This window comes from Solea senegalensis, linkage group LG17 (genome assembly GCF_019176455.1).
Source record: "Solea senegalensis isolate Sse05_10M linkage group LG17, IFAPA_SoseM_1, whole genome shotgun sequence".
Lineage (NCBI taxonomy): Eukaryota > Metazoa > Chordata > Actinopteri > Pleuronectiformes > Soleidae > Solea > Solea senegalensis.
The window spans coordinates 2,608,012-2,632,379 of record NC_058037.1 but is presented as its reverse complement, the minus strand read 5'-3'; the positions used below and the strand labels follow the sequence as shown (position 1 = coordinate 2,632,379).

Sequence of the window (24,368 nt, the reverse complement as noted above, 5' to 3'; positions counted from 1 at the left end):
TATTTTTGTTGGGCTCAGCGTCTGAGCAGTTAAAGAAAGAAAAGCTTGTCTCTGACAGCATGGTCTCACTCATTGGTGTATATTCCGCTTGATCTGTGGGTTCTTGAAGTAGAAGTGCTGGCCCTGTAACAAACACATCACACTCTGTTTGGAATTCTTGATGTTTTAGAATTGTTTCATGCTAGAAAAAGGAGAAGAATACTGTTTTTTTTATTGACTTCTGGTACTTTTCATCTGGGTTAGGGTTAGGGTTAAAGTTCAGTGTTACTCTTGAATTTAGTGAGCCTCATTCTGTCGATAGAGCTTTGGTAGATAACCTCTAGACTGTATATACTAGACAACATGGGAATGTTGTTGACTGTTTTCATCATAAAAATGAATATGGTGTTATATGCTCATAGGGGGTAGAAGAAGATTAAGTGACGGGAATCCACAAGCAACATATTTTGTGGTAAATCTAGTCCGAGTCCATGATTTAATAAGTCTGCACAGCAACGTTAACACAGCAATTATTGACAACAATGTTATCTTTAGCTGGTAGACGCCAGAGTTGAATGTTTGTCTCAAAGCCAGATTGCGTCCCTTTATTTCCCTCCAGACTCTTGTAAACTTTCAGTGACTCTGGAGTAAGATGAATGGAAGCTAATCAGGAAGTTGAAGATACAGGTCTGGAATAATCTCCTCTCTGGCTGTTTCCAAACTTATAAAAGGCATGCTGGGGGAATTACAAGGATCGGATGTATTCAAATCAAGTTTTGTCATATATCGGTCAATCTTCATGGATTTAAAGTGCAACTCTGATTCATTTCTGCTACATCCAGCATGGTGGTTCATAAAACAAGGTTATAGAAACAATAAAAATAATGACTGTAGAAGAGTTTAAAGTTAATTCAATTAGAAGAAAAAGGATGTTATTATACATGGCTTAAATAAAGTAAGTTATTATAGTGTAAAATTCAAGATATTTATTTAAATAATGACTTAAATATTATGTTGTCAACAGTAATCAGCCATAAAGCTACGACAAAGTGTACATAATAATTCAAATGATGTAATTACATCTTTATTTAATCCACCCTCACCATTCCACCTGCCTTAACGGGGCTCGCCCAAAGCGACGCTACACATCAGGATCGCATACAAACTGTAGCATGGTATTTTAAAGGGGACAAGCTCAGCTAACGTTGCTGCCGACATCGCTTCCTTGCTGAGCGCAGCTCTGCGTCACACTGAGATTTTGACAAGTACACAAGGCATTCACGGGTTTAACAGAGGTGTCATGTGAATAATCGTTCGCACAGAACAACCATAACACTCCCTCATCTGTTCCTGTCTCTGCGGTGTTCTGATGATGGAGCAAAACAAGTTGTTGCAATGTACAAGTTTTAGAGAGAAGTTGGCAGAAGAGAAAAAAAAAGGAAAGAGGACTTTCCCTCGATGAGATATAATTTTGCAAATTTTAAAGTATTTTTTTTTTATGTATTTTTAACTTTAAACAATTTTATCCTTGGTAAATACTGCTGAGTCAATAAGACAGAAGTTGTTTTTTTGGGAAGTTTAAGTTTTTAAATGATCTGTTTTATGGTTAAATATTTAGTTAATGCATACATTTTTATTTGAATTGCAGTGCAGGCACAAAGTGCAGCTTTGGGAGACAGACCATAAGTGTTTAGTCAATAAATGTTTTGTTAAAAGTGCTTGTAAAGAGATAAAAGTACTATCTGTTTTCACTTTGCGGGAAAATGTGTTCTTAGCCACCTTGGCAAATATGAAAGATAAAAAAAAGTTATATTGACCTCTATGTCAAAATGAGGAATCAATACTGAAATGATATTTAACCAAACATGGCTTCAGGTTCTTTCAAAGTCTATGCTTGTTCCTGTGCTGTGAAACACCACAGACATCCACCGTAATGGTCCTCCGAGGACAAAGTGGACAAGACCCATAGGAAAGGAGCAGAGAAAGTCACAGGAAGATGAATGGAAGGAGGATGATGTAGTGTCTGCTGAAGGAGACACGAATGACAGGAGCTGCAGTGATGATGGCGTGATGGAGAAGAAAAGGGGGGAAAGACCACAGAGACTATGGATTTCATGCACTCAGGGGTTCAGCCTTGGGTGGACTGGACTGGATGGATGAATGGATGAGTGCTGCAGGATACAATCAATCAATCAATCATGAAGAATAAGTAAAGGGTGGCAATGCAAATGAGGAGAGAACAAAATAACGCAGGGATGATTTATCAACGAAAAGTTTCTCGAAGTAGAGTGTCTCCCCTTAGCTCAGACAGGATCAGACCAAAGCAATTGAAAATGTGCTGGTGAGGGCATTCTAACTTTGCACTGTCTCCATCTGGATTATTCATGTCTTAATAGCAGCATGAAATAAAGATGTGGCTGCCACTTAATATTCTTGTTACAATTGTTGGCCATGTCTTAAAGAATTCACTCATTCAATATTTACTAAATGCTGCATAGGGAATTCAAGAAAATGCATAATTTAGTTGCCCGATTGGAAAAATATTTAATCCAGAGTCACTTAATGTAGAAACAGACAACTGTATGTCTTTATTGCACAGTATGTGATTTCTGCTGCTGGTTGTCCTTCAGTCAATACAATAACAAAAGACAAAGTTTGATAGCGTTTGGTACCAGCGTGAGATCATAGTGATTGTTGTGGGGAAGCTTTGACAGCCGAACATGCAGCAAAGATCCATTGTAAAAAAAAATGAAGAAAAAATACACACAACGATATAAAACAAGACAATGCAGCTGCTAACACAGGCTATTGAAGCTTTCTACAGTGGATATTATTTCTTTTCCACCACAACAACTCAAAATAACCCCCACGATGGTTGGATTATAGCTATCAGCAGTTACAGTCTGAAATGCTTTTATACTCATAATAGTGTATCTGTATGTGCGGATGTGTTGGGGCTATTAGTTGCTTCCTCCTAGATGGAACAATAGCTTTTTGCTATAACTATAAATAAAGGCTACAACATCCTGATAATCAGAATAAGCTTCAGTTTACTCAGTTTATGTCTGGCTCAGACAAAAAAATACAGAACACCTGTGGGGGCAGGTTCGGACAGAAAATGTAGCCTGAGGTGCAGTCTGCTCCAAAACCAAGGAGATCCATGGACCTTTGAAACAAAATAATCATTAATTTCCATTAATCCCACCATCATCAATTGAAACTGTGTGGAGAGAAATGTGGAATACAAATACCATTGCTCTGGTTAAAAAGGGACAGCAGAGCCTGTATACCCTCCATTTCAACTTGGCTATGAAGCTACTTGTGTCTTTTTATCACCGCACTATCAAAAGTGCCGGGTTATTGCATCTCAGAGTGGTTTGCCAGCTGCTCCTCAGCACACAAGAACGTACTCCAGAGGGCTGTTTCCACAGTCCCACAGAAAATCATCAGCTCCCCTCTCTCCTCTCTGGAGGTCATTTACCTGACACACTGCTTCAGGAGAGCACATGACATTCTTAAAGACCCGTTTCACCCTGGACGTCAGCTTTGAGAACCTTTGTCTTATGGGAAGCATTTCAGAAGCATGGAAGCACAGACTAAACAGGCTAAAAAGCCATAATTGCACTAAAGAGAACACTTGAAAAACAGTTATCTGTTAATGTGAGACCAAAAATGTTATATTGTTTATATTGTTTTTTTTTTACACTGTGCTCTTCTTGCAATTTGAGGCATTTATTCAGTCTTCCAATTCTATTAATACCAATGGGTTTGCATTCTTGTTCTTTAGTAGCTGCAGGGAGAGCTATGATTTCATTGTACATCACTTATGCAATAAATATATATAGGTCTAACAGTCTAAATGTTAACTCTAAGTAACAATCAATTTCATTAAAGTAACGTCTTAGGCTGGGAACCAGTGTCCCTGTCCAGAGGCCACTGAATTAGTATTGTTTTTTTTTAAATAAGATGGTTGCAAATGACCAAAAAGTGAATGTGACATACTTTTCATTTCAATGCTTGGCTTCAAGTAAGTTCAATAGCTGATGTAGACCTTTGGTTCCACAACTTAGATCAAATTGAATTTGTCAAGCCTTTTACATAAGATTAATTAAGAATTGACTCAAAAAAGGTGGGCTCCTATGTAAAAGGATTGTTATGTATAATATTAGTTTCACATATTTCTAGGTTTAAACTATTTTATTTTAATCCATATATACTGCTGTCAATAAAAAAAATGTGTTTTTTTTCATCCAAAAGTTTATTTTGAGGAAGTTTAAGTTTTTAGATGACTCTACGTAATATAGGGAGGTAAAAAAAGAGGAATGAATGACCTGACTCTAGACTAAGCCTGCAATGACATATGCATATCGAAACTGAAATCGCAACACTCTAACCCACGAACCTGTCATGGTTCACAAGTTTTTAAATGTAATTTTGTTAATATATATAGATATATATGTATTAAGTAAGGTTAAATAGGTTGAAGATAAGTTTTCTCATAAAGCCTCCATTTTCCAATCATATGACGAGTTCAATGATGTGAGGAGCAGAGAAAACATGGCTAATTATATTGAAATTACGGTCCCTGCTAGGTCAGCAGGTCAGACTACCCAGTATAAAACAGAGATGGTATTCTCGTTGACCCACACCATTTAACCGTAAGTGTTTTAAAAACTTCCCCCCCGAGTGTCAAACACGTCAGGCATGTTCAACGACAGCCTGAGATTAATTTAATTGGGACACGGAATAAACGCCTACCACCGCAGTCTACTCTGCTAAATGTATTTCACATAAAGTGACATAAAGTGTCACAAGTTAACAAACAACCTGCTACCTTAACTTGTGCACGTCAAACGTGATTTTTGGAAAATGTGACATCCCCACATTACGGTCCCACTGATTTCCCACCAAAGTACCCTGAACTGTAAAGAAAGTACCTTGTACTCAAGTTGCCCTAGTAAGACATCAGGTGAAAGAAATGCATAGGTGTATAGGCCTATTGTAATCTCAATGAGGCAGTCTGTCAACAGGGCTTTCTGGCACCAGTCACTGGAAGCTAATGGAGGTGGCATTCACTATATAGCTTGGTTGGTCCTGCATCGATCCATGTGTTCATTAACCCCCGCGGTCTCCTCATCCATCATCCTGACTCTACTGTTTCTATTGTTTTCACTGCACAGTGCATACACTGGGGGATTATATGGGTGATCCTTGTCCTCTCCTTTTTTTTTTTTTTTTGTTCCCTTTCCACTTCCTTTCCTCTCACAATACAGCATCATCACCTGCTGCAACACCCACTCTTCATCGCTGAATAATAACAGATTATTGTCAGCCTTAATGTTGACAAATGTGCAGCTTTAACAGCCTTGCTTCCTCTTTTTTTTCATTAGCTTTTTTTAGTGATAATGTCACAGAGGACTCATGGCAATTTTAGGGAAACAACAGTCTTATCGCAGTGCATTTTCAGAAGCCCTGACTGTTCCCATTAAGCAGCTCCATCACTGACACAATACTTGCAACATTAGACAAATTGCTATCCCAGCGGTTTCTTTGTGGCTATGTTTAGTCTGTGACAATGTCTCTGGGCCATGTGATCTGTGAAGAGGTAAGGCTTGTGTGGACTCGTGGAATTACACTCAATAAGATTTGCATAGATTTCCCTTCTGTGTGAAGAGGCTTCCGTTGCTTATGTGCAGTAGTGGATAACAGTCAGTGTGACAGGCAGTGCTGTTAATGATGAGCAGAAACAAATAAAGGTCGCATGCAGGCTTTTGGCTTGAAAAACAGCCTCACTTTGTCCCTGTTCTTGATTGATAAGTAGCCATGTAAACATCATATACCTTCCATTTGCAAACTGGAGATTGGTTTGGTTTGGTACATTTGGTACATGTCAGTTTTTGTCGTTCTATATCAATGCTGTTGTTTTAACATAGCGCTAAATACCCTTGAAATTGTTACTGCAATATCACAATAGAGTATTGTCACATAAATTTAAGCTCATTTTGCCCATATCTACAGAACATCTGACTGCAAGGAGATACATTAATCCTATAAGGTATATAATGGTGCTTTTATAGGCTTGTGACCACTCAAAGTCAGTCAGTCAGTCATCATCTAACCGCTTTATCCTCCACCAGAGGGTCGCGGGGGGTGCTGTGCCAATCTCAGCTACATCGGGCGATAGGCGGGGTACACCCTGGACAGTTCGCCAGTCCATCGCAGGGCCACATACAACTAGAGACAAACAACCATTCACTCTCACACTTTACCTAATCCCCACATTGCATGTTTTTGGACTGTGGGAGACAGCCGGAGAACCCGGAGAGAACCCACGCACACACGGGGAGAACATGCAAACTCCATGCAGAAAGGCCCTTGTTCCAACCGGGGCTCGAACCCGGGTCTTCTCGCTGCAAGGCGAGAGTGCTAACCACTAGACCACCGTATGGCCCACCACTCAAAGTGCTTTTGTTTATAATTTTGCCATTCACGCATTCATACAGCACTTCTATTTGCAATTATATGTCACACAACTAATATTCACACACTGCTGGCACAGCTGCCAGGAGTAAAGTGGGATCAAGTGTCTTGCCCAGGGACACATCAGTCTGTAAACCATGTAGAGGATGACCCACAGCTGCTCACAAATTAGAGGCTTAATGTATATGTGTGAGACTTAATGTATATGTTTTTCATTATATGTGTGTGAACTTGGAAACGTTATTATAGTGCTCATCAAATTGCTGTTAAATGTTGTGGCAGCTCTAGTCAGGTATGGTTGTAAAGGTGTTACCCGCTAACTACTTGTGATTTGATATATTAAATTATGCTTTTTGAGTATTTGGCACAAATGCTTGAGGATGGGACTGGAGAATGAACTGATTAGAGAGTCACCAGGACAAGGTCACTCTAACTCCGAAAACAATCCATTTGGCACATGTTTACGGTGGTCAAAGGTCACTTTGGCCTCATGAGACATGCATTTTGACTTTTGGAATTCATTAGTAAATGTAATACCCCAAAGTAAATATATCCAAGTTATGTTCATCCATCCATCCATCCATCCATCTTCTACCGCTTTATCCTCCACAGGAGGGTCGCGGGGGGTCGCGGTGCCAATCTCAGCTGACATTGGGTGATAGGCGGGGTACACCCTGGACAGTTTGCCAGTAGGGCCACATATAGAGACAAAGCACTAACCGCTAACCACTACACTAACTGTGTGGTCTACACATATAATATGAGACTGCAAAACAAATAGATTGACACTCTTGGTCAGCAGAGGCACAAAAAACACTGTAACTCTGGCTTGATATTATTGCTAGGAAACTGCATTTTCTCTGTGCAGCCAACAAGCTTTGTTATACTAGAGCTGCTGTTTCAACAATAGCACACTAGGTTGCTATCATTTAGCTACACACGTGCAAACAACAGTGCAAAATAAACATTAACCACTGCCAGGCCATGTAAAATATACTGTTTAAGAGAGATGGAGACATGTTGTTACATCGGTGGCACAAGTCTTTGTGTGGGTTTATTCAGATTCTTTATTCAGACACTCCTCTGTTAGTTTTCGTGCACCTGTTGGAATAAATTATACTATATTATAGACATTGATCTGACATTGAGTAAGTCGATAAACAATATTGATCCAGTTAGTTAATCAAGTAGGACTGAATTTATGTTAATGTGGTTAATAACACCTCTGTTTTACCACACTGTCAAATCAAGATGACTGTTGTGAAAAGTGTCTGTTCTTATTGGTGCATGATGTTGTTTGACCTCATGTCAAAGCTTAGCCTGCACAGAACACGAGCAGAGGCCAAAGGCCAAAGATCACACAAGGGGTCGTCGAAAAAGCGGGAAACATCAACTTAATAACAACTTGCTAAGCCGCCCAGAAAAGGGGAATCGCATCGCCACTTTTTTACATTCTGCAAGTTTTGCAACCCTATTACAAAAGCATTGATCTGCATGCTACCTTATGCTTATACTACCTTAATAAAATATTTCTGCTCATTCATGAGCACAGGTGGAGAAGAAAAATACATTTGATTAACTGGAAGATTCTGCGTGAAAAAGATCATGCAGACAGTAATCATGTTCTGTTATGAACATAAAAATACTGTGTTAAGTGAGTTAAATATTTGAGAACCTTTTTTGTTTTTGTTTTTTAATGATGCAAAATCAATAAACCGCAGAAAAATGATCTTACTAACAGCGTCTTAAAGTTAAGGAAGCAAATACTATAGTGAGCACTGTTTCCATGGTAATGTAACTCTCAATATGAGCTCTAATTATAAATATTTGTATCAGAAGTTTAAGTCACTGTTAAATGTAAACTACACGTGCTAGCTGATGCTACAAATTATTTTGTCAAACCGTAACCTTTTAATGACTTTGACCCAAAAAAAAAACATGGTGAAATTCAGACTGACAAGGAGAATTTGTGTATATGTTTAAAATTCATGCTCTGTTAGCTTAAAGAAGGAAATATTTTGAAGTTATTGGACGGTAGAATTCGACATGCTACCAACTATCCACCAGCTAACGTTGCTTTTGAGTTGGGACATAATAGGTGAACTGGGAAGCGCCTAATACTATCAAGCTGAAAGGTTGCATATCGCCACCTACTGTTGTGAAGTCAGGCAGTCTTTGTTCTAGGAGAAGGACAATAGTGCAATTAAACTGCGTACTGAAGCTAACAATGCATGGTATAGAAAGTAGTTGCATTATATGTGCTTATCGTTTGCCTTTGTTGCTGCTCTGGACGTCCTGACAGCTGAATAATGCAGACTGATGTAATGCTGATATGATTTCTTTTTGCTGGGGGAGTTTGTGGGCTGAAGTGCTTTGTTTCCTTTGATCCCATGGGTTCGACTGTGCCAAGAGACACTGTTCAGGGAGTTAGGGGAACCTTTTACAGCCGTCTCTTCCTGACAAGGTGTTGAGCACAGATACTGTTACCCAGGTGTTCAGCACAGATACAAGGCCTACACTGACATGCGAGTGATTACGCAAACAAGCCAGCTCCTACAGCAAATGGCCAGTCAATGACCTTTTCGGAAGTGTGTAGCACAGTGCCTTCCTTTGCCGTATTATTTCAAGTTTGTGGGGGAGCTGGAGCCATTCCACCTGACAACTGACAGAAAGCGGGGTGAACCCTGTAGAGACAATCCACCCTTCACGCTCATAATCACACCTACAAGCTATTCAGAGTCTCCATTTAACCTGCATAAGCCGGAGTAACAAGAGAAAAGCCCAACACAACATCAGCATGTGAAGCAGGTGAGAACCCTCATAATTTGGCATCCAAGCTGTTCTCTCTTTGTTTACCCATCATTTCATTAAAATCAAGCCACAAAGACCAAAAACCCTCTTACTGACATCAGACCTCTGTCTCTTGGTTAGCGACTTTACTCTCTGCTTGGAGACAGGATGAAAATTTAATGTTGCTCATGGGGAGATTGCCTGTTTTCTAATCTTTGCATCATGTCTGATGGTTAGAGCAAACCATTTCACCCATTAAGACCAGCATTTGTTCACTTCTCATCTGGTCACATGCGTTGAAGACGCTGCTGTTTAGCTGCAGCTTCATTGGGTGATAAATTGTGCATCAGAGGTTGGTGAGAAGTGGCTGTGCAGAAAATTAACCCATCCTGAGTGGATTTAAAATCCCCAATAAATAATTAAGGCCACACTTTGAATAATTTAAATGGACCATGTAGTTGTTCGCATTAGAGTGGAGGTTCCGCTGATTGCTGTTGTTGTTCTTAATCTTGTTATTTCTATGTGGATTCTTTGAAGGCAGCACAGAGGGAAAGCGATCTTTGGTCGGTGGTAGATTCCAACAACCGATAGTCAATGAAAATAAACATTGAATTTACCATTATGGACTTAAGCACAACAAATTAGGCTACATCCGTCTTTCTGTTCCACTCTCTCGTTGCAGACGCACACAAACACAGCAAGGCATCAGTCCACAGTCTGCTCTGAAACACAGAACCGAGTGTGCCAAGAGAGAGGAGAGCGGGGGATGCCAGTATGCTGGCTGTTTGTAGCAGCCAACCTTGACTTCAAAGCAGCCTGGTAAATTAAACATCCACATGAAAAACAGAGCTGGATTTGCAAAAAGAATGAATCCTTAATCATTGCCAGGGATATCACCCTCAGAGCATGTCACATATTCTAGATTCGGTCCTCTGGTATTACATTATTACTCTAGTATGTATATGCAGTTATTACATTGACAATGCTTGTTTCCTTACAATTAAAAAATAGATTATATTCCTTTAGATTGTTATCATATCTCAAGTGATAATGCACCATGAATCTGAATGAAAATAAATAGAAATCTAAGAATACTCTATCACAAATCACAATTGCAATATCGAAAGAAAAATCCAAATTAGAACTCTTTATGCCCTACTTAAAGTGTTTAAAAACACTTAATTACTCATTGATAACAGGCATCGCTGTGTCTTTGCTTCATTTGACTTTGAGGGGCAAACACATGAGTAATCAGGTGATTAAAGTGGCAGTAATGGAACCCAGGCTGCAAGTAATGATTATTTTATCGCAGATTAATCAGCTGCTTATTTTTTTTTTAATGAATCTTTAGTTGTTTGGTGCATAAAATGCCAGAAAATGTTGATCGCTGTTTCCCTAACGCTCAAAATGATGATGAAATTATGAAGTCGTAATGTTTTCTTTGATGTATGAAGCAAAGGAACTAGAAAATATGCACATTTAAGAAGCCAAAAAAGCTTGATTTAATTATTTATGAAGACATTCAAACTATTAATTGATTATTTAATAGTTGGTAATTAATTTAGTAATACATTAATAATCTATTAGTAGTTGTAGCCCTAAAAGGAAGCATCGGGAACGACCTATTTAAAATCCAAAGCCATCGCACTACAGATTACTTACTTCATGTATTTCAGCTTTAAAATATGGCAATTACCAATTTAGATTTCCAAGCATTTTCATGTGAAAGTGTTAAAATGATTGCACAAAATATTACCTCGCTGTACCTCTACTGTTATAATGTTATTGTTTTACAAACACTGACAACCCAAATACAAAATCAGACACAGGTGAAAACACATTAGGGCGGGGCAGGCAATCAAGAGGGAAGACAGGACAGGAAGTAACAAGATTTGACAAGGTATGCAGAAGGAAAAGCTACAAAATAAAAGAGGAGTCAAAGAACAGAAAACCAGACACAAAGAACTCAAAAATCAAGGTAAAACAATACAAAGTCCAAACTGAATATTGTCTAATAAAAATGTTGGCGTTAGTGAAGAAAGTAAGAATTGCGCCATAGAAATTTGCTCATCTTAAGACTTGATCTGGTTTTGTCATCTTTAAAAAGTCGGTGCACATATGAAAAAGTTCATAAAACAGTGATAGAGAGCGTTTACGTGTCCATGTCATGTTTTGCATGTGAGGAGGTGTTGGCAGTTTGCAGTGTTTTCTGCACGTTCACGCTCTGCATGTGTCACTTTTGAAGAGTGGGAGTGTGTATGGGTGGATTTATGCACCATGAAGACTTTTGTGGGTGTGTGTTTCTCTCTCTCTGAGTGTGTGTGTGTGTATTCCCATATCCCATGAGGAACAGCCTGGGGGAAGCTAGCACACTGTAACACAGAGAGGCAATGAGCCAGGATCACTGCTGGAGTCTGCTGGGAAATAACATGTAAAGAGAGATGTGTGTTAGTGCGGGGGCGAGCCCAGGGAAATAACCCGCGAATGGTGTGAACCTCTGCTGTCTCTCTGATGTTAATTCCCCATACTGGGCACTAACACTTTCACATGTACAAGTACACACACACACACACACACACACACACCATTGCCTCATCTGTGTCTTCATCATATTCCCTTGTATGTGTGGATGCATGGACTTTTGCACACACACACACACACACATACATGTTCTGTTCTGACATGTTATGCAGATACTCTGATTGATTGACACGCTCATATGTTGTCCTCCCTCTCTCACACACACACACACACACACACACATTCCCACACACCATTCTTACATTCCTACTCAAAGATATAATGCATTCCCGAGTCACTTACCCTAACCTTAACCATCACAACTACATATGTAACCATTAACCCAAACCTAACCTGAACCCAATTCTAATTCTAACCCTAAACCCAGGACTTAACCCACAAAAAAAGCTCTTTAAAGTTGTGAGGACCAGAAAAAATGGGTTAGACTCTGGTTTCCATGACTTCAGAGAACATTACATTGACTCACATTCACTTACTCTAACCTTAACCATAACTAATACTGAACAAACCCTAACATGTCTTCACCTTAACAAGTCCCCATAATGTGTGAACAGATGTGGGTCCCCACAACATGAGGAACATCTGGGACACATACACACACTTTCCTCCTGAGGCTCAAAAATGTAGAAATGGTGCTCATCGAGCAATAACATTTGTTTGTTGTAGAGCAAGTGTCTCCATTGCAACACCAATAGAGTGGTTCACTGTTTTGTGTTGTGTGTTTTTTTGCTACAGCTCATCATTACTCCGTGTTGTTATTAAGAGCCATCACACAATGTGGCAGCGAGTGGGCGGCAATGACACCAATTCAAGCGTGCTATAAGCTTACATGGTTGTGAGGCAGATGTGAGCCCATCATTTAGCTGGAATAGATGGTATTAGTGATGATGATCATAATGATGATGATGATGACTATGAAATAGATGTTTTTTTGTTTGTTTTTTTAATGAAGATCTATTATGAAACAGACCTTGACTATATCGTATTCTGTGGTCTGTGTCGATGACGAGTAGCCGTTGGCAAAAACGTGATCATTTCATTATTTCATCAGATTTTTATAACACATTAATAACACATTTTATACAACATTGGTGAAAAGGTCTAAACATTACACTAATTAGATTTATTCACGAGTGAAATATCCAGTATATATGTATTTGTTGTTGTTTATATTACATTTTTTTCCCCCATTTCTGAGGAAATGGTTAAGTTTAGAGCTAATATTTGAATTATGTTTACATTAAGGTTAGGGTTAAGCATGAACTGGTTATGGTTATGGTTTGTTTAGGCTGTCCAAATGGATGGATGTCAGTGCAGTGTCTTAAAAAGAAGAAACCTGTGTGTGTATCAAACATTCAAAAACGATTCAATCGCAATATTTTGTCTGGTTACAATAATTATTCCATCACATTATTTAATTTAGAATAAGAATGATGATATTCATGGAGCTCTGTAATAAAGAGGGCACTAGCATTTTGGGTTTTGACCCAAGGAGCCATAATCATTGTGAGACATGTGGACAATACTTAATTATAGAGTGAGATTTGAAAAGAACTTAGTGATTATCATTCCAATATAGATATTACTTTTTGATGTGATTCCATGAATCTTATCAATTCTCGTTGGTTGAGGGAGGGTGGGAACAAATGGGTTTATAAGCATTAGCATTCTGTTAGTCTGTGGGGTCCACCAGATATAAAAATTAGAAATTAGAAATGAACACGTAATAAAACCTATGAATTATTCTGTTGAAATTAAATAAGCAGGTCACTCTAATAACATGTCACTAGTGTAAATTACACAGCAGTCATCATGATCTGAATTTCATGGATGGAAATAGGGATTATTCATACAGTGAAAGTAGGTTTTGCAACAAAACGTGTTAACGCATTAGACGGGGGAGAGTAAAGTTTACCGTCAACAACAGACAACATGACATTCATGCAAAGTAATCGAAAGCTGTGTGGACAAATGTTTCTATCGTGGAAGCAGGCAAACAGTCCCAAGGAATCGAGCCACTGGAACCTGTTCTCAACGAAAACTGTGTTTTGACGACAGCAACTATCTGAATTCATTAAGTGTTGCATTTTGCATGCTGGTGCTGAGACACACTGGGCTTTTGGCAATAATATGTGCTTTTTTTCCCCCTATGTTGTCCATCTGTTCTACTCACGATATAGTAATCACTTCTGATCCCCCCTCTTCATCTCTCTGTCTCTCTCAGATAACGGCTTTTGATGAGCTCCAGGCTGACTTCAAGGTGCCGATTGATCAGGGGAATCCACTCCACGCGGTATGTTTCATCTCCCCTCTTAATTAAACTGTACATTTCTACTACTACACACACTGCCTCCATGTTTTTTTGGCAGTTATTGGCTTCTTTTGTCTGAGGAAAGTGACCAAAATCCATTTGTGCTGCAGATATCGACACCCTTGTCTTCTACATTCTCGATCTGTCTCTCAGCAGCTACTCGCTGGAACTTTCATGTTTTATTTTCTCTCCCCATTCATTTTAAATCAGGCAGCTGGCAACATCCTGACGTCGTAAGCTCCTTCTCTCCCCCACTTCCGCGCTGACAAGCGGAGCTTTCTGAGACACGAGGGCAAAGCATCATGTATGAATGAATCGACATGACAAATACTGCCTTATTTCAGACATAAATAAAACAAAGCCAATGAACAGAGGTAAACATGACAAGTGAAACTGCTTTAGATCTCATAACAGCTGCTACAACTTCAGCCTAAATCCCAGGTTTCGCAAAACAATTCACTGTTGGATAGTTTGTCCAAAAGTGTCCAATAGACCTTGGCATGTCGGAGGAAACGGAAATACCTGGAGAAAACCCACATGCAAACTCCAGGCAGTATGGCCCTCAGGGCCCCAGAACCGTATTCCCCTCATATATATGATTTGCTATTTAAATAAGAACACTATTGCATTCTAATAATATTAATCATATAGCCAAGTTATAGTAACACGGTGTGTTTGATTTCCCCAGCTCTTTCAGTTGTGAAATGAATATAAGATGTTTAAAATGTGCCCAAGCTGATCTGTATAAGTGTGGGGGATATAAATACTGCCACTTTTTCACCCTTTACCTCACACTTGTCTTTTACTGTGACCCTTTTGCTTAAAAATTCAAACAATGGCGAGAAAAGAAAACGTGTTGTGGTTCATTGCTCGCACAGGATCCAGCACACCAGCAATCATGAGAAGCTGTGGACAAAGATATACATTAGTGTTGGCCAGCACAGCAAAGCTGCCCCAAGCAAAGTTGTTTTAGGATGAATTCCAGCTCGCTAAACCCCCTTCCCATGAGCCCTTTGGGCTTCCACCAACACAGCTGGCTCTTAATAATACATGGTGCTACAGTTGCAGCACAAACAGTTAGTCTGGAGGTGACTTTGACTTAAGAGCACTGGACTGTATGACTCCTTGAAATATTGACTTCTATTGTTCCTCAGGGATGAGCTGAAAAGACAGGGGAGGAATGTTGGAGAAGGAGAGAGAGAGGGATCAAAAAGTAACTGGGAAAAAGAGAAGAGGTGGAGGCAGACAGACAGACAGACAGACAGACAGAGGCAGAGATGGAATGAAAAGAGTTCTCCAGCTTTGAAAGGGATTTTTCAAGAGTCTGAAAACAGTGCATTGAACCAGATTTCCCCTCACTCATCATAGCCACTTTCATACTTTGTCATATTTGCATATCATTATGCAACACAGAGCGTATCAAAGAGTTCAGCAGAGGAATGGGCACAAAAAAATCCATCTAATTTTCACTTCACTCTTCTCCTCACACACTCTCTCTCTCTCTCATGTTTTCTAAACGCAGCCTTTCCCCTGGCCTCCCGCTTCTTGTATGAAATGCGTCACTGCTAACAATTTTCACATGAAATGGAGTGGCCATGAATGGTTTCTCTTATATAACATTTCATCCGTTTAATATAGTAAGTTGAATGTTTTCTAATGAGCTCCCATAGGCTCCCCGTAGCCCTGGAAAGTTTCTGAGAAAATAACATGCAACAGCAGTGTTGATATGTACTTTGAAATATTCATAATTTTATTAATAATAGTAAATTATTATTATTATTATTACATTATATGATGGAACTAATAGCAGTGACTTGCTGCAGAACAGGGTTCAATGGAATCCCTCCCATGGCGATGTATTTGTTTACACTTAAAGCTGCTGATAATTTGTTTAATCTTATATTGTTATCAGTCTACATTCGACAATGATGATAATTCTGAGAATGAACTTTTGAAACTATTAATTTAAGAGACGTGTCTATTCAGTCATTTTAACAGTAAAGGCATAGTTCCATTTTCCGTGTGCTTGTACGAGATAATGACACATTTAAGTCACTTTTATGTTTAATTAAGTGATTCCTTAATCTTTAGTGGAGGGAAATGATCCGCTGTGGCGACCCCTAAAGGGAGAAGCCGAAAGAAGATTAATCTTCAGAAGAAATTTTGTTTCAATAATGTCACATTAAAGGGATAGTTTAGGTTTTTTTTTAAGTGTGATGTACTGCCCATGTGCTTATAGAACCTGACAGGTACACTGGGTCATTGTGTAACTAATTAAATCTACGCTATCTTATAGCTTAGAATACAGAGTAGGTAGTAGTAAGCTGCAATATGGCAAATATTGCAATACTGCAATATGGAGATAAACTGTTTTTACCCAATTTAAATGCAGTTGGTTCCACTGAAAGGACTGTTATGGTCAGAAGAGCCGGCACACTGGTTTGATGTGAAGGTGGATTTATCACACCACCACACAAATATCAGAATGCAGTCCTCCACTTTCTAATGTAGCCTTTAGGAATCAAAATAACTCTGGCAGAACTTTACATCATTTCCATATTGAACAAGGACATGGAAAAACTTAACTTCTAGATTTTAGAATTTTAGAATTCTCATATAATGTGTTTAATTTTATCCAAATGTCGCGCACACACACAATTCTACTCCACATCTAATCTTTATTATGAAATTAAAGACTTATTCTGGTTGGATTAGGCCCAAAACCTCCAGTGATTTTAAACCCAAGAAACACAATGTTCAACTTTAGTCATTGTGGTTGGATGTTTGGATAGTTTGTAGTCTGGGAAATGCTGAAAGTATAATTTACCAAACTTGTTGTGATACCTATTTTCTACATATTGGATAAAATGCTGGGCAAATCTTGAAATGACCCACTGGAGAGTAAATTAACCATCAGTTCATATATCATACAGTTCATTATTTGAGGGTTTGGGGGGGAACTGGAGCCTAATCCAGCTGACATTGAAGAAGAGGCAGCATAACCTCAGAGAAAGTGAGAGAAAAGTTTAACTAAATATTGTATGTTAAAGAGAGGTGTCTCGTGTAATCATTAGTCAGAAACACTGAAATTCTTTTAAATCATCTCAAATCAAATGTTCTGAACTTCGGCTGTCAGTGTGATGCTCATTTCAGTAGCTGCAAAGTGAACGCTCTTCACTGTCATGTCTGAAAAGAAGAAAAGGCTCACACAAGTAAACAGGCCAGTGACAGTACTGTAGTGTCGTTCACACACGAGCTCGGCAAGTCGTCATCAAACATGTTACACCGCTTATTCTACAAGAGCGCATGAATAAACTTTGATGTGCTGCTTTCTGATGTGGCTGGACCTTTTTTCCGGCAGCGGGAACCAAACTGTGAACATGTTACAGGACGTAGAGCATGTGTGCGCACACATTGTCATGTGTGACAACATGCAGTATTGTCTCCCACGCCAGCGCGGCTCGAGAAAACACAGCTTGCTTCGCATGTTTGTCGTAATTTCACACCCGTCTCTCCCTCACAGGCGCACATGCACAAACATACTGTAGATGCCCTGTGACCAAAATACATTTTAGCTTTAATTGCATTGTTTCCCACTGTGCTAAGAGCTTAATGTCTCCACTGCTCAAGGCATCTGTTACTTGTGTGAGTGTCACACACACACATATGTTCCCATGCACATTTTATGATGAAGAGATGACGCTCTATAGCCAGGAGCAATGACAATTATGAGATTAAAAACAGAATTAAAACTGAAGGAGGAGATTAAGAAAACATTTTCCCACATGGTTTTTGATATTAAAGAATATCTTCATCAGTTCTGCACCAAGGCCATAAGCACAAGTGATGACAGCTTCTGTGGCCTCTTCACTCTAGTTAAATGACCTGTCTGTCCCTCTCCCTCGCTGTGCCACGCCTGTCTCCCCTGCTTTACTTCAAGTCCGTCTCGGGTCACAGGAGAAATTAATTCCACAGCTTTAATGAAACACTGTCACACATATTTCGATTTGGAGTATAGGTATAACTCATTATTTTTGTACCTAAACTATAATTTTTGCAAAAGAAAAAAATATAAAGTATACAAAAGTAAGTTATAATCTGTTAACAGAAGATTTTTGGGCAGTTTTTAATCACACATTTTGCCATCAATTGTTCAGCCCAAGTTTACACCAGCAGTACATTATCATTAACAACCTCGTCCACTTCTTCTGTAGAGGTTCTTTGCACAATTTTGCATATATAACCCTACATACTACTCAATGTTAATTTATAAACATCCATTTTGCTCAAGATACACCTGTTGTCCACGTTACCCCAGTGTTTTAGAGTCCAGAAATTGCCACTATAGCTCAGTTTTTGTTTGAAAACCTTTATTTTTAAAATAAAAGGCGTTTCTAACAGCTTTTTTTTTTTTTCAATAACGGGGATCAAACTAATTACTGTTTCAGTCGTACAATGTTTTACAAAGTTGTATTATAAATAATTAAACATACAGTTGAATTTAAAGTTTCATTCAGGTGGGCACATCCAAATTATTTGACATATTTGAACATTTAAAAAGTAACACAATAGTTTAATTCCCTGGTAACTAGTTACTTTAACAATGTAGTAACTCAGTTACTAACTCAGTTACTTTTTGGGATAAGTAACTAGCGACTATAACTAATTACTTTTTTTTCAAGTAACATGTCCAAAATTGGATCGTTGTTGGAGAGTCTGAACTCCCATTTTGGAGAATCTAGAAGTTCACTTTGTCCTGTGCCATGTTGATTTTTTGCAGCCAGTGGTGGAAACTCAAGTCGACTCAAACTTGTATTTGCAGAGCACATTTGAAACATCTAAGTGCTATAGAACTGCATCAATCAAATAGCAAAACATAAAACAGTGCATAATAGCTAGCTCACATGTGTCATATAGTTTCTCCTCAATGAGACCATTTAAAAAATGTACTTAGATCAGCTTAGAAGTACAATCCCCATAGACTTCCATTCAAACATACTTCTTTTAACTAATAAGTATATTTGTTTCACTTCCTGATTTATTAAACTATACCCAGTCTGTGGTCTGGACAGGTAAATAGAGACCTTATATCACCATTATTGAAATGAAAAACATTTCCTGATAATAACATCATAGTTTGTCCTTGTTACTATTCCGCTCTCAAAATAAGCAAAACATTTCAGAATCCTGTTTACACCAGCATGCACACGCCCAGTGTACCTGCATATTCTTTCAGGGCCAATTAGTATGGACCCAGCTTACTTCAGCTTTACATGAAAATATAGTATTACATGGATGTAGCCTGTTTGCTCCCAACTACCCCACCCTCCCCTCTCCTGACTCTTGTTGATACTGTTCTCCCGCACTCACTCCCCTCACTCGTCAAGCCAATTCTCACCGAGTAAGATTCCAAAGAGCCATCAACCTAATTGCTTGCTAATGAGGAGACAGCTGCAACAGACATGCACACACACACACACAGTGCTGTTTGGAGTGGAATATATTTGTGTGTCCTCGTTCAAACCCTCCACAGCAGATGAAGGCGAGGGGAGATGGAGTCTCTTGGAAGCGTGAACTGCATGTTTTGATGATATGCATGATCTCAGCTACTGTAGATAATTGGCCTTGCATGGCTGTTATGCTGTACTTTTGTGGGAAATGAGCGTTTGTGTGCAGAAGTAACACATATTAAATGAACACTGGCGAGGTCTTACAGAGGACAGAGGGAGGGTTACAGCTCTACATTTACTGTATTAGAACATTGAAGTGTTCCTGTACATGCACACAGCGAAATGTAATCCACCATTATGACGACTGAGTTTAAGCCTGACCACAGTTTTTTATCATTCCTTCTCCCAAACATAGATCCTTGTGTTTACTCATCATTCCAATCCCATATATTGCACTGCACAGTCAAACTTTCTTCTGCTAAACTGACTTTTCTTTGTACGTCAAAACATTTTAAATGATGGACAAGGCAAAAAAAACAACAACTGTTTTTCCACAGTGCTCACTTCTGATGCGTTTATGAAACAAGTTAAAGCTATAAGGTATTTGGGGACAATAGGGAGTGAAAGTGGGGATACTTAGGATAATTAGTCAGTATCAAGACACAATCTTTGCACACACATACAGAAGACAAGAATAAATGACAGAAATGCACACAAGGACACACAAAACAAGCTTCCCAGAAAACCACAGATGCTGTAGACCAAGTAATATTGGACAAAAGGCTTGTATATGCTCTATGAGAAGTCAATTAAATGAATCACTGATTGCATTTGTATTACAGGCAAATGAAGAATATTTGTTTTGTAAGATCTCTTTACAATTGTGGATAAATGGGCAAATACTACCTGGAAACATTACTATGACAACACGACTTCAGAAAGCTTCACACAGAGTCCAACACTAATCAACCAGTTATCTTCACTGTAAAAAACGAATCTCACCAAAAACATGTTCAAGAGTAAAGATAGCAACACACTAGAGGGTTTTTAAATTGTAAAATGCACACGGTATATGGTCTGCACCAGATAAAGGACCACAACCTGAATGACTTGTTATCTCATAGAAATTCAACCATGACTTAAAGATAAAAAAAAAAAAAAAAGCCGATTAAAAAAAAGTGTTTTAGGGGTTTAGTCAACCTTTAAAACAAAATGTGGTCTTAGCTCCATGTTTTAACCGATATGTTCTACAAAAAACAACTTGATATCATAGTGTTAGATACAGACACACGGATATGCACACATACGTTCCAGGAAAGAGCTGGAGGAAATTGGAGGTGTTAAAAGCTATCAAAGGAGTCACAGCAACACATTCAGCAGTGAAATGTAATATTTCATTTCATATGCAACAATAAACAGACGACCGAGGCAAGGCACAAAAACAGCAGGGCCTTGGTTCTGCCTCATTACGGCGTCATCCGGTACCCAAGAGGGTGACTGGCCCTGATGAGGTCAGTGTTTATAATGGAAATGGTCTTAAAGATACAACAAAATGGACTCGCGCACATTAAACACACATCTTTCCCGCACTCAATATGAGCAGATACTTCCCCATTGCAAAGTCGTAGCCAGACCATTGAAGACTATAACATTATACAAGTTTTACTTGTGCATGAATAAATATCAGTTTAGCTTAGACATGCTATTTTTGACATACAGTATATTAGCAACACCAGTGCTGTTCTCAAAAGGGACACAGTCTTTGCTAACTCGGGATGAGCAGGTCCTTCAGTGTCTGCAAAAAGAAGCTCCAGGTGTTCTAACAGTCCGTGGTAGTGAGCGCCATTTTTATTTTGAAAAAGCCAAGGGCACCCACAGACTTAATGAACATTAAAAATACCAGGTCTGTGGTTGGGTCCAGGCTTACCACTGTTGAAAAGGTGGCTGAGGACACGTTGTGACCACAGTGTGAGATCAATTTATGATTCACAAGCAGCCAAAGTTCTGCATTGCCCCCCTGTGGAACGCATTGCACTGCCACTCAAGTCCAGATTGCATTTCTGTTTGAATTCTGTTAATATTTGATGATGATGTTAAAAGCTCTGGTGAAGTGGTGGCTCAGCGTTGTCGCGACTGCTGATCTTTGCATTTTACAGCTGAATACACACACAGAGACCATAGAAATGATAGAACTTACTGACTTACATAAACATAATGGCAATTTCCACTGCTTATGGTGACCTCCGTTTTTTTTTTTATGGGTCACAAAGAAAAATGCCGTAGGAGTAAAATATGTAACATTTGCATTTTGCATTTGAAAGATAATGTAGACACAATGCAAACCTGACATAATCTTTAAGATGTTCAATGTGCACGCATGTGTTCAATGGACTGGGCACATATGGTGTCTTCAATTCATGTCTGACATTCTCAGTGTCTTACATTTTCTGCTTCATTAACTGACATGGCTGCATAATCTATGCTGATATTCCACCCGGAGCTGCCTTTGGTAGTAGACATTCTGACACCCCAAGACTATAGCAACACACTGGTAACCCACCTAATGTCCATTCATGTATTGATTATCTACACTGTGGGGGGAGCTGGAGCCAATCCCAGCTATTTCAGGAAGTCTGTATTTTACTGTTACCCATTGAAAGGAGTTTGAATCTTAATTCATCCACAGTTTATTTGGCTGTGATAGTCCTTTCTTAGTCTTTTTGGCTCTGACAGATGTTTGAGCAGCTTTCATTAATTCCCTCTCTACCGGGCATCAGGCTTATCCTTCAACTACCTTTCCTCCAAATACAGAATAAAGACAAACTTATTTCTTATCTGCTCCCTCTTTGATCACATGTCAGCATACTCGGCCTCATAAAAAAAAGTGTGTCATCAAACTTACCTTTTCCTTCTGTTTGCCGTCTTTGCAGAGGGAGAGACTGCGGAACATTGAGAGGATCTGCAACCTGCTGAGGAAGGTAAGCAGAGGAGGACAGGTTACATCTCACTTGTGTTGTATCGGTCACGCTAAAGGGATGAAAAGGCTCAAAATGAAAACTCAATAATTTTGCTGATGACACATTACTGATTTTGAAGTCTATTTTCTTGTCATAGCCTCAAAATGGTGTGTCCACAGATAACATTGGGTTTTCTATTCATTTCTTCAGATTTCCAGCTTATTAAATGAGAATTGTATATTCAGCTTTTGTAATGTGTGTTTATTTTAGTTTGTCAGCAAGTGTTTTGATATGCAGTGGTGCTTTTTACGTCATGCTGGACGGACATGAAAAAGGAGATAGTGCTGCAGATGCCTGCTATTGCTCTTTTCCCCCCTTCTCTCTCCAAGTCTGTCTATATGCAGTTTGCCTTAAGGTATCAGTATGAGGATGAGAAGGGGCCTCCTCTCAGCTCCAGTACGACATCTGTTTCTCCCTCCACCTCTCTGAAACTCAAGCTGTGTCTGCATGCTTCACGTGTGTTTATGCTGGAGGTTCATCAGTCAAACAGCTGATCTTGGTTATCAATGTTGTCAACTCGAGCCCCCGGAGCACAAAGCAACACACTCAGTCCTTGCAGCACAGCAGGGATGCAGAGAATCTCACTCAATATAGGTTCTGATCGCAGCTTAACCAATACTGGTTTGTTAAAACGTGTCCAAAGGCCTGGAGTCCAGCTTCTAGAATTGTGATGAAATCAGTTTAGATGCTGTGTACTTTTGTGTACCTCTTATTGTCAGTTTAAACTATTGAGAAACAGTAATATTATGCGGGCCTATGCTATTCAACCATAGCAGGATCTGACTTGGCATTGTTCAGCTTTGGGGTAAACTGGTCATCTGTGCAGGATGTAACCTGGTATTGGTTCTATAGCTCTTCCATGCTTCTCAAAGATAAGTGGTATGGCTAATGGATGGGTGGAATAAAGATTGGTCGGTCTATTAATCAGACCGCCATGAAAAGGTGGTCACAAGGAATCAATTACATTTACGTTACTGTCAAATTATTTACCAAAATCTGCTTTAGCCCTGGTTCATATAGAATCCCCTTGCGCACACAAATACATCAGATAAGCACACAGACGGGAGGGTGATGTGGTCTCAACGTGCATCCATTGCGATGCACCTGTTTTTCAGAGATAATACTATCTCACATAGTTTTTGAATGCAGCCATCACTTTCAGTGCATCTCTTCATACTCGGGACAAAGAAGTGCTGCAGGTTAAACTAGACTTTGCTGACGCTGAAATAAGTTTTGAATCCTCATCATTAAGATGGAGCCTGAATCAGTTGGTGAGCGATACGATTATCTATTTTTCTCTGCACGCAAATCATACAGCAAAGCTGAGATGAGGGGTTATCGGCACTGTAGATGCATAGTCTTTGTTTTTTGATGTGCTTATTAATTTTGTGAGCCTGCAGCAACTTCTATCACCTGTAACTCCCAGGTTTTGGTTGCTTATTAACAATGGAAGTCCAACCACAAGCACCTTGGTTTAAAAAACAAACAAACCTCCAGAGCCTTCCCAGCTTAATTACGTATCATGTGTTATCTATTAGACCACCATTGCTCATGTCCACATGACAAGTCAGTACACCCTCAGCTGTAGTGGGCTCAGGTGCACTTCTGTGTCATTGCAGCTAGAGTAATTAGTAGAGCCGTAAAGCAGCGCTAGTTAACCTAACTGATTGAGGGAGCTCGTAGCTGTGATTATCATGGTAGCCCTGGGATGACATAGCATTGCTCATTGGTTTTCATTTGCTTTTTAATAGTGGCTGTAACACCAGTCCTCCAGACCATGTCACGCAGCAAATTGTGCAC

The 24,368-nt window shown here is 39.3% G+C and overlaps 1 protein-coding gene across 1 annotated transcript in view; it reads left to right on the top strand.

Annotated features, from left to right (window-relative positions):
• cnih3 (cornichon family AMPA receptor auxiliary protein 3) overlaps positions 1–24,368 on the top strand; it is a 68,001-nt gene that overhangs the window by 5,835 nt on the left and 37,798 nt on the right. The window contains 2 exon segments of the mRNA XM_044049482.1: positions 14,015–14,083; positions 22,482–22,529. Coding sequence (XP_043905417.1) covers positions 14,015–14,083; positions 22,482–22,529 — 117 coding nt within the window.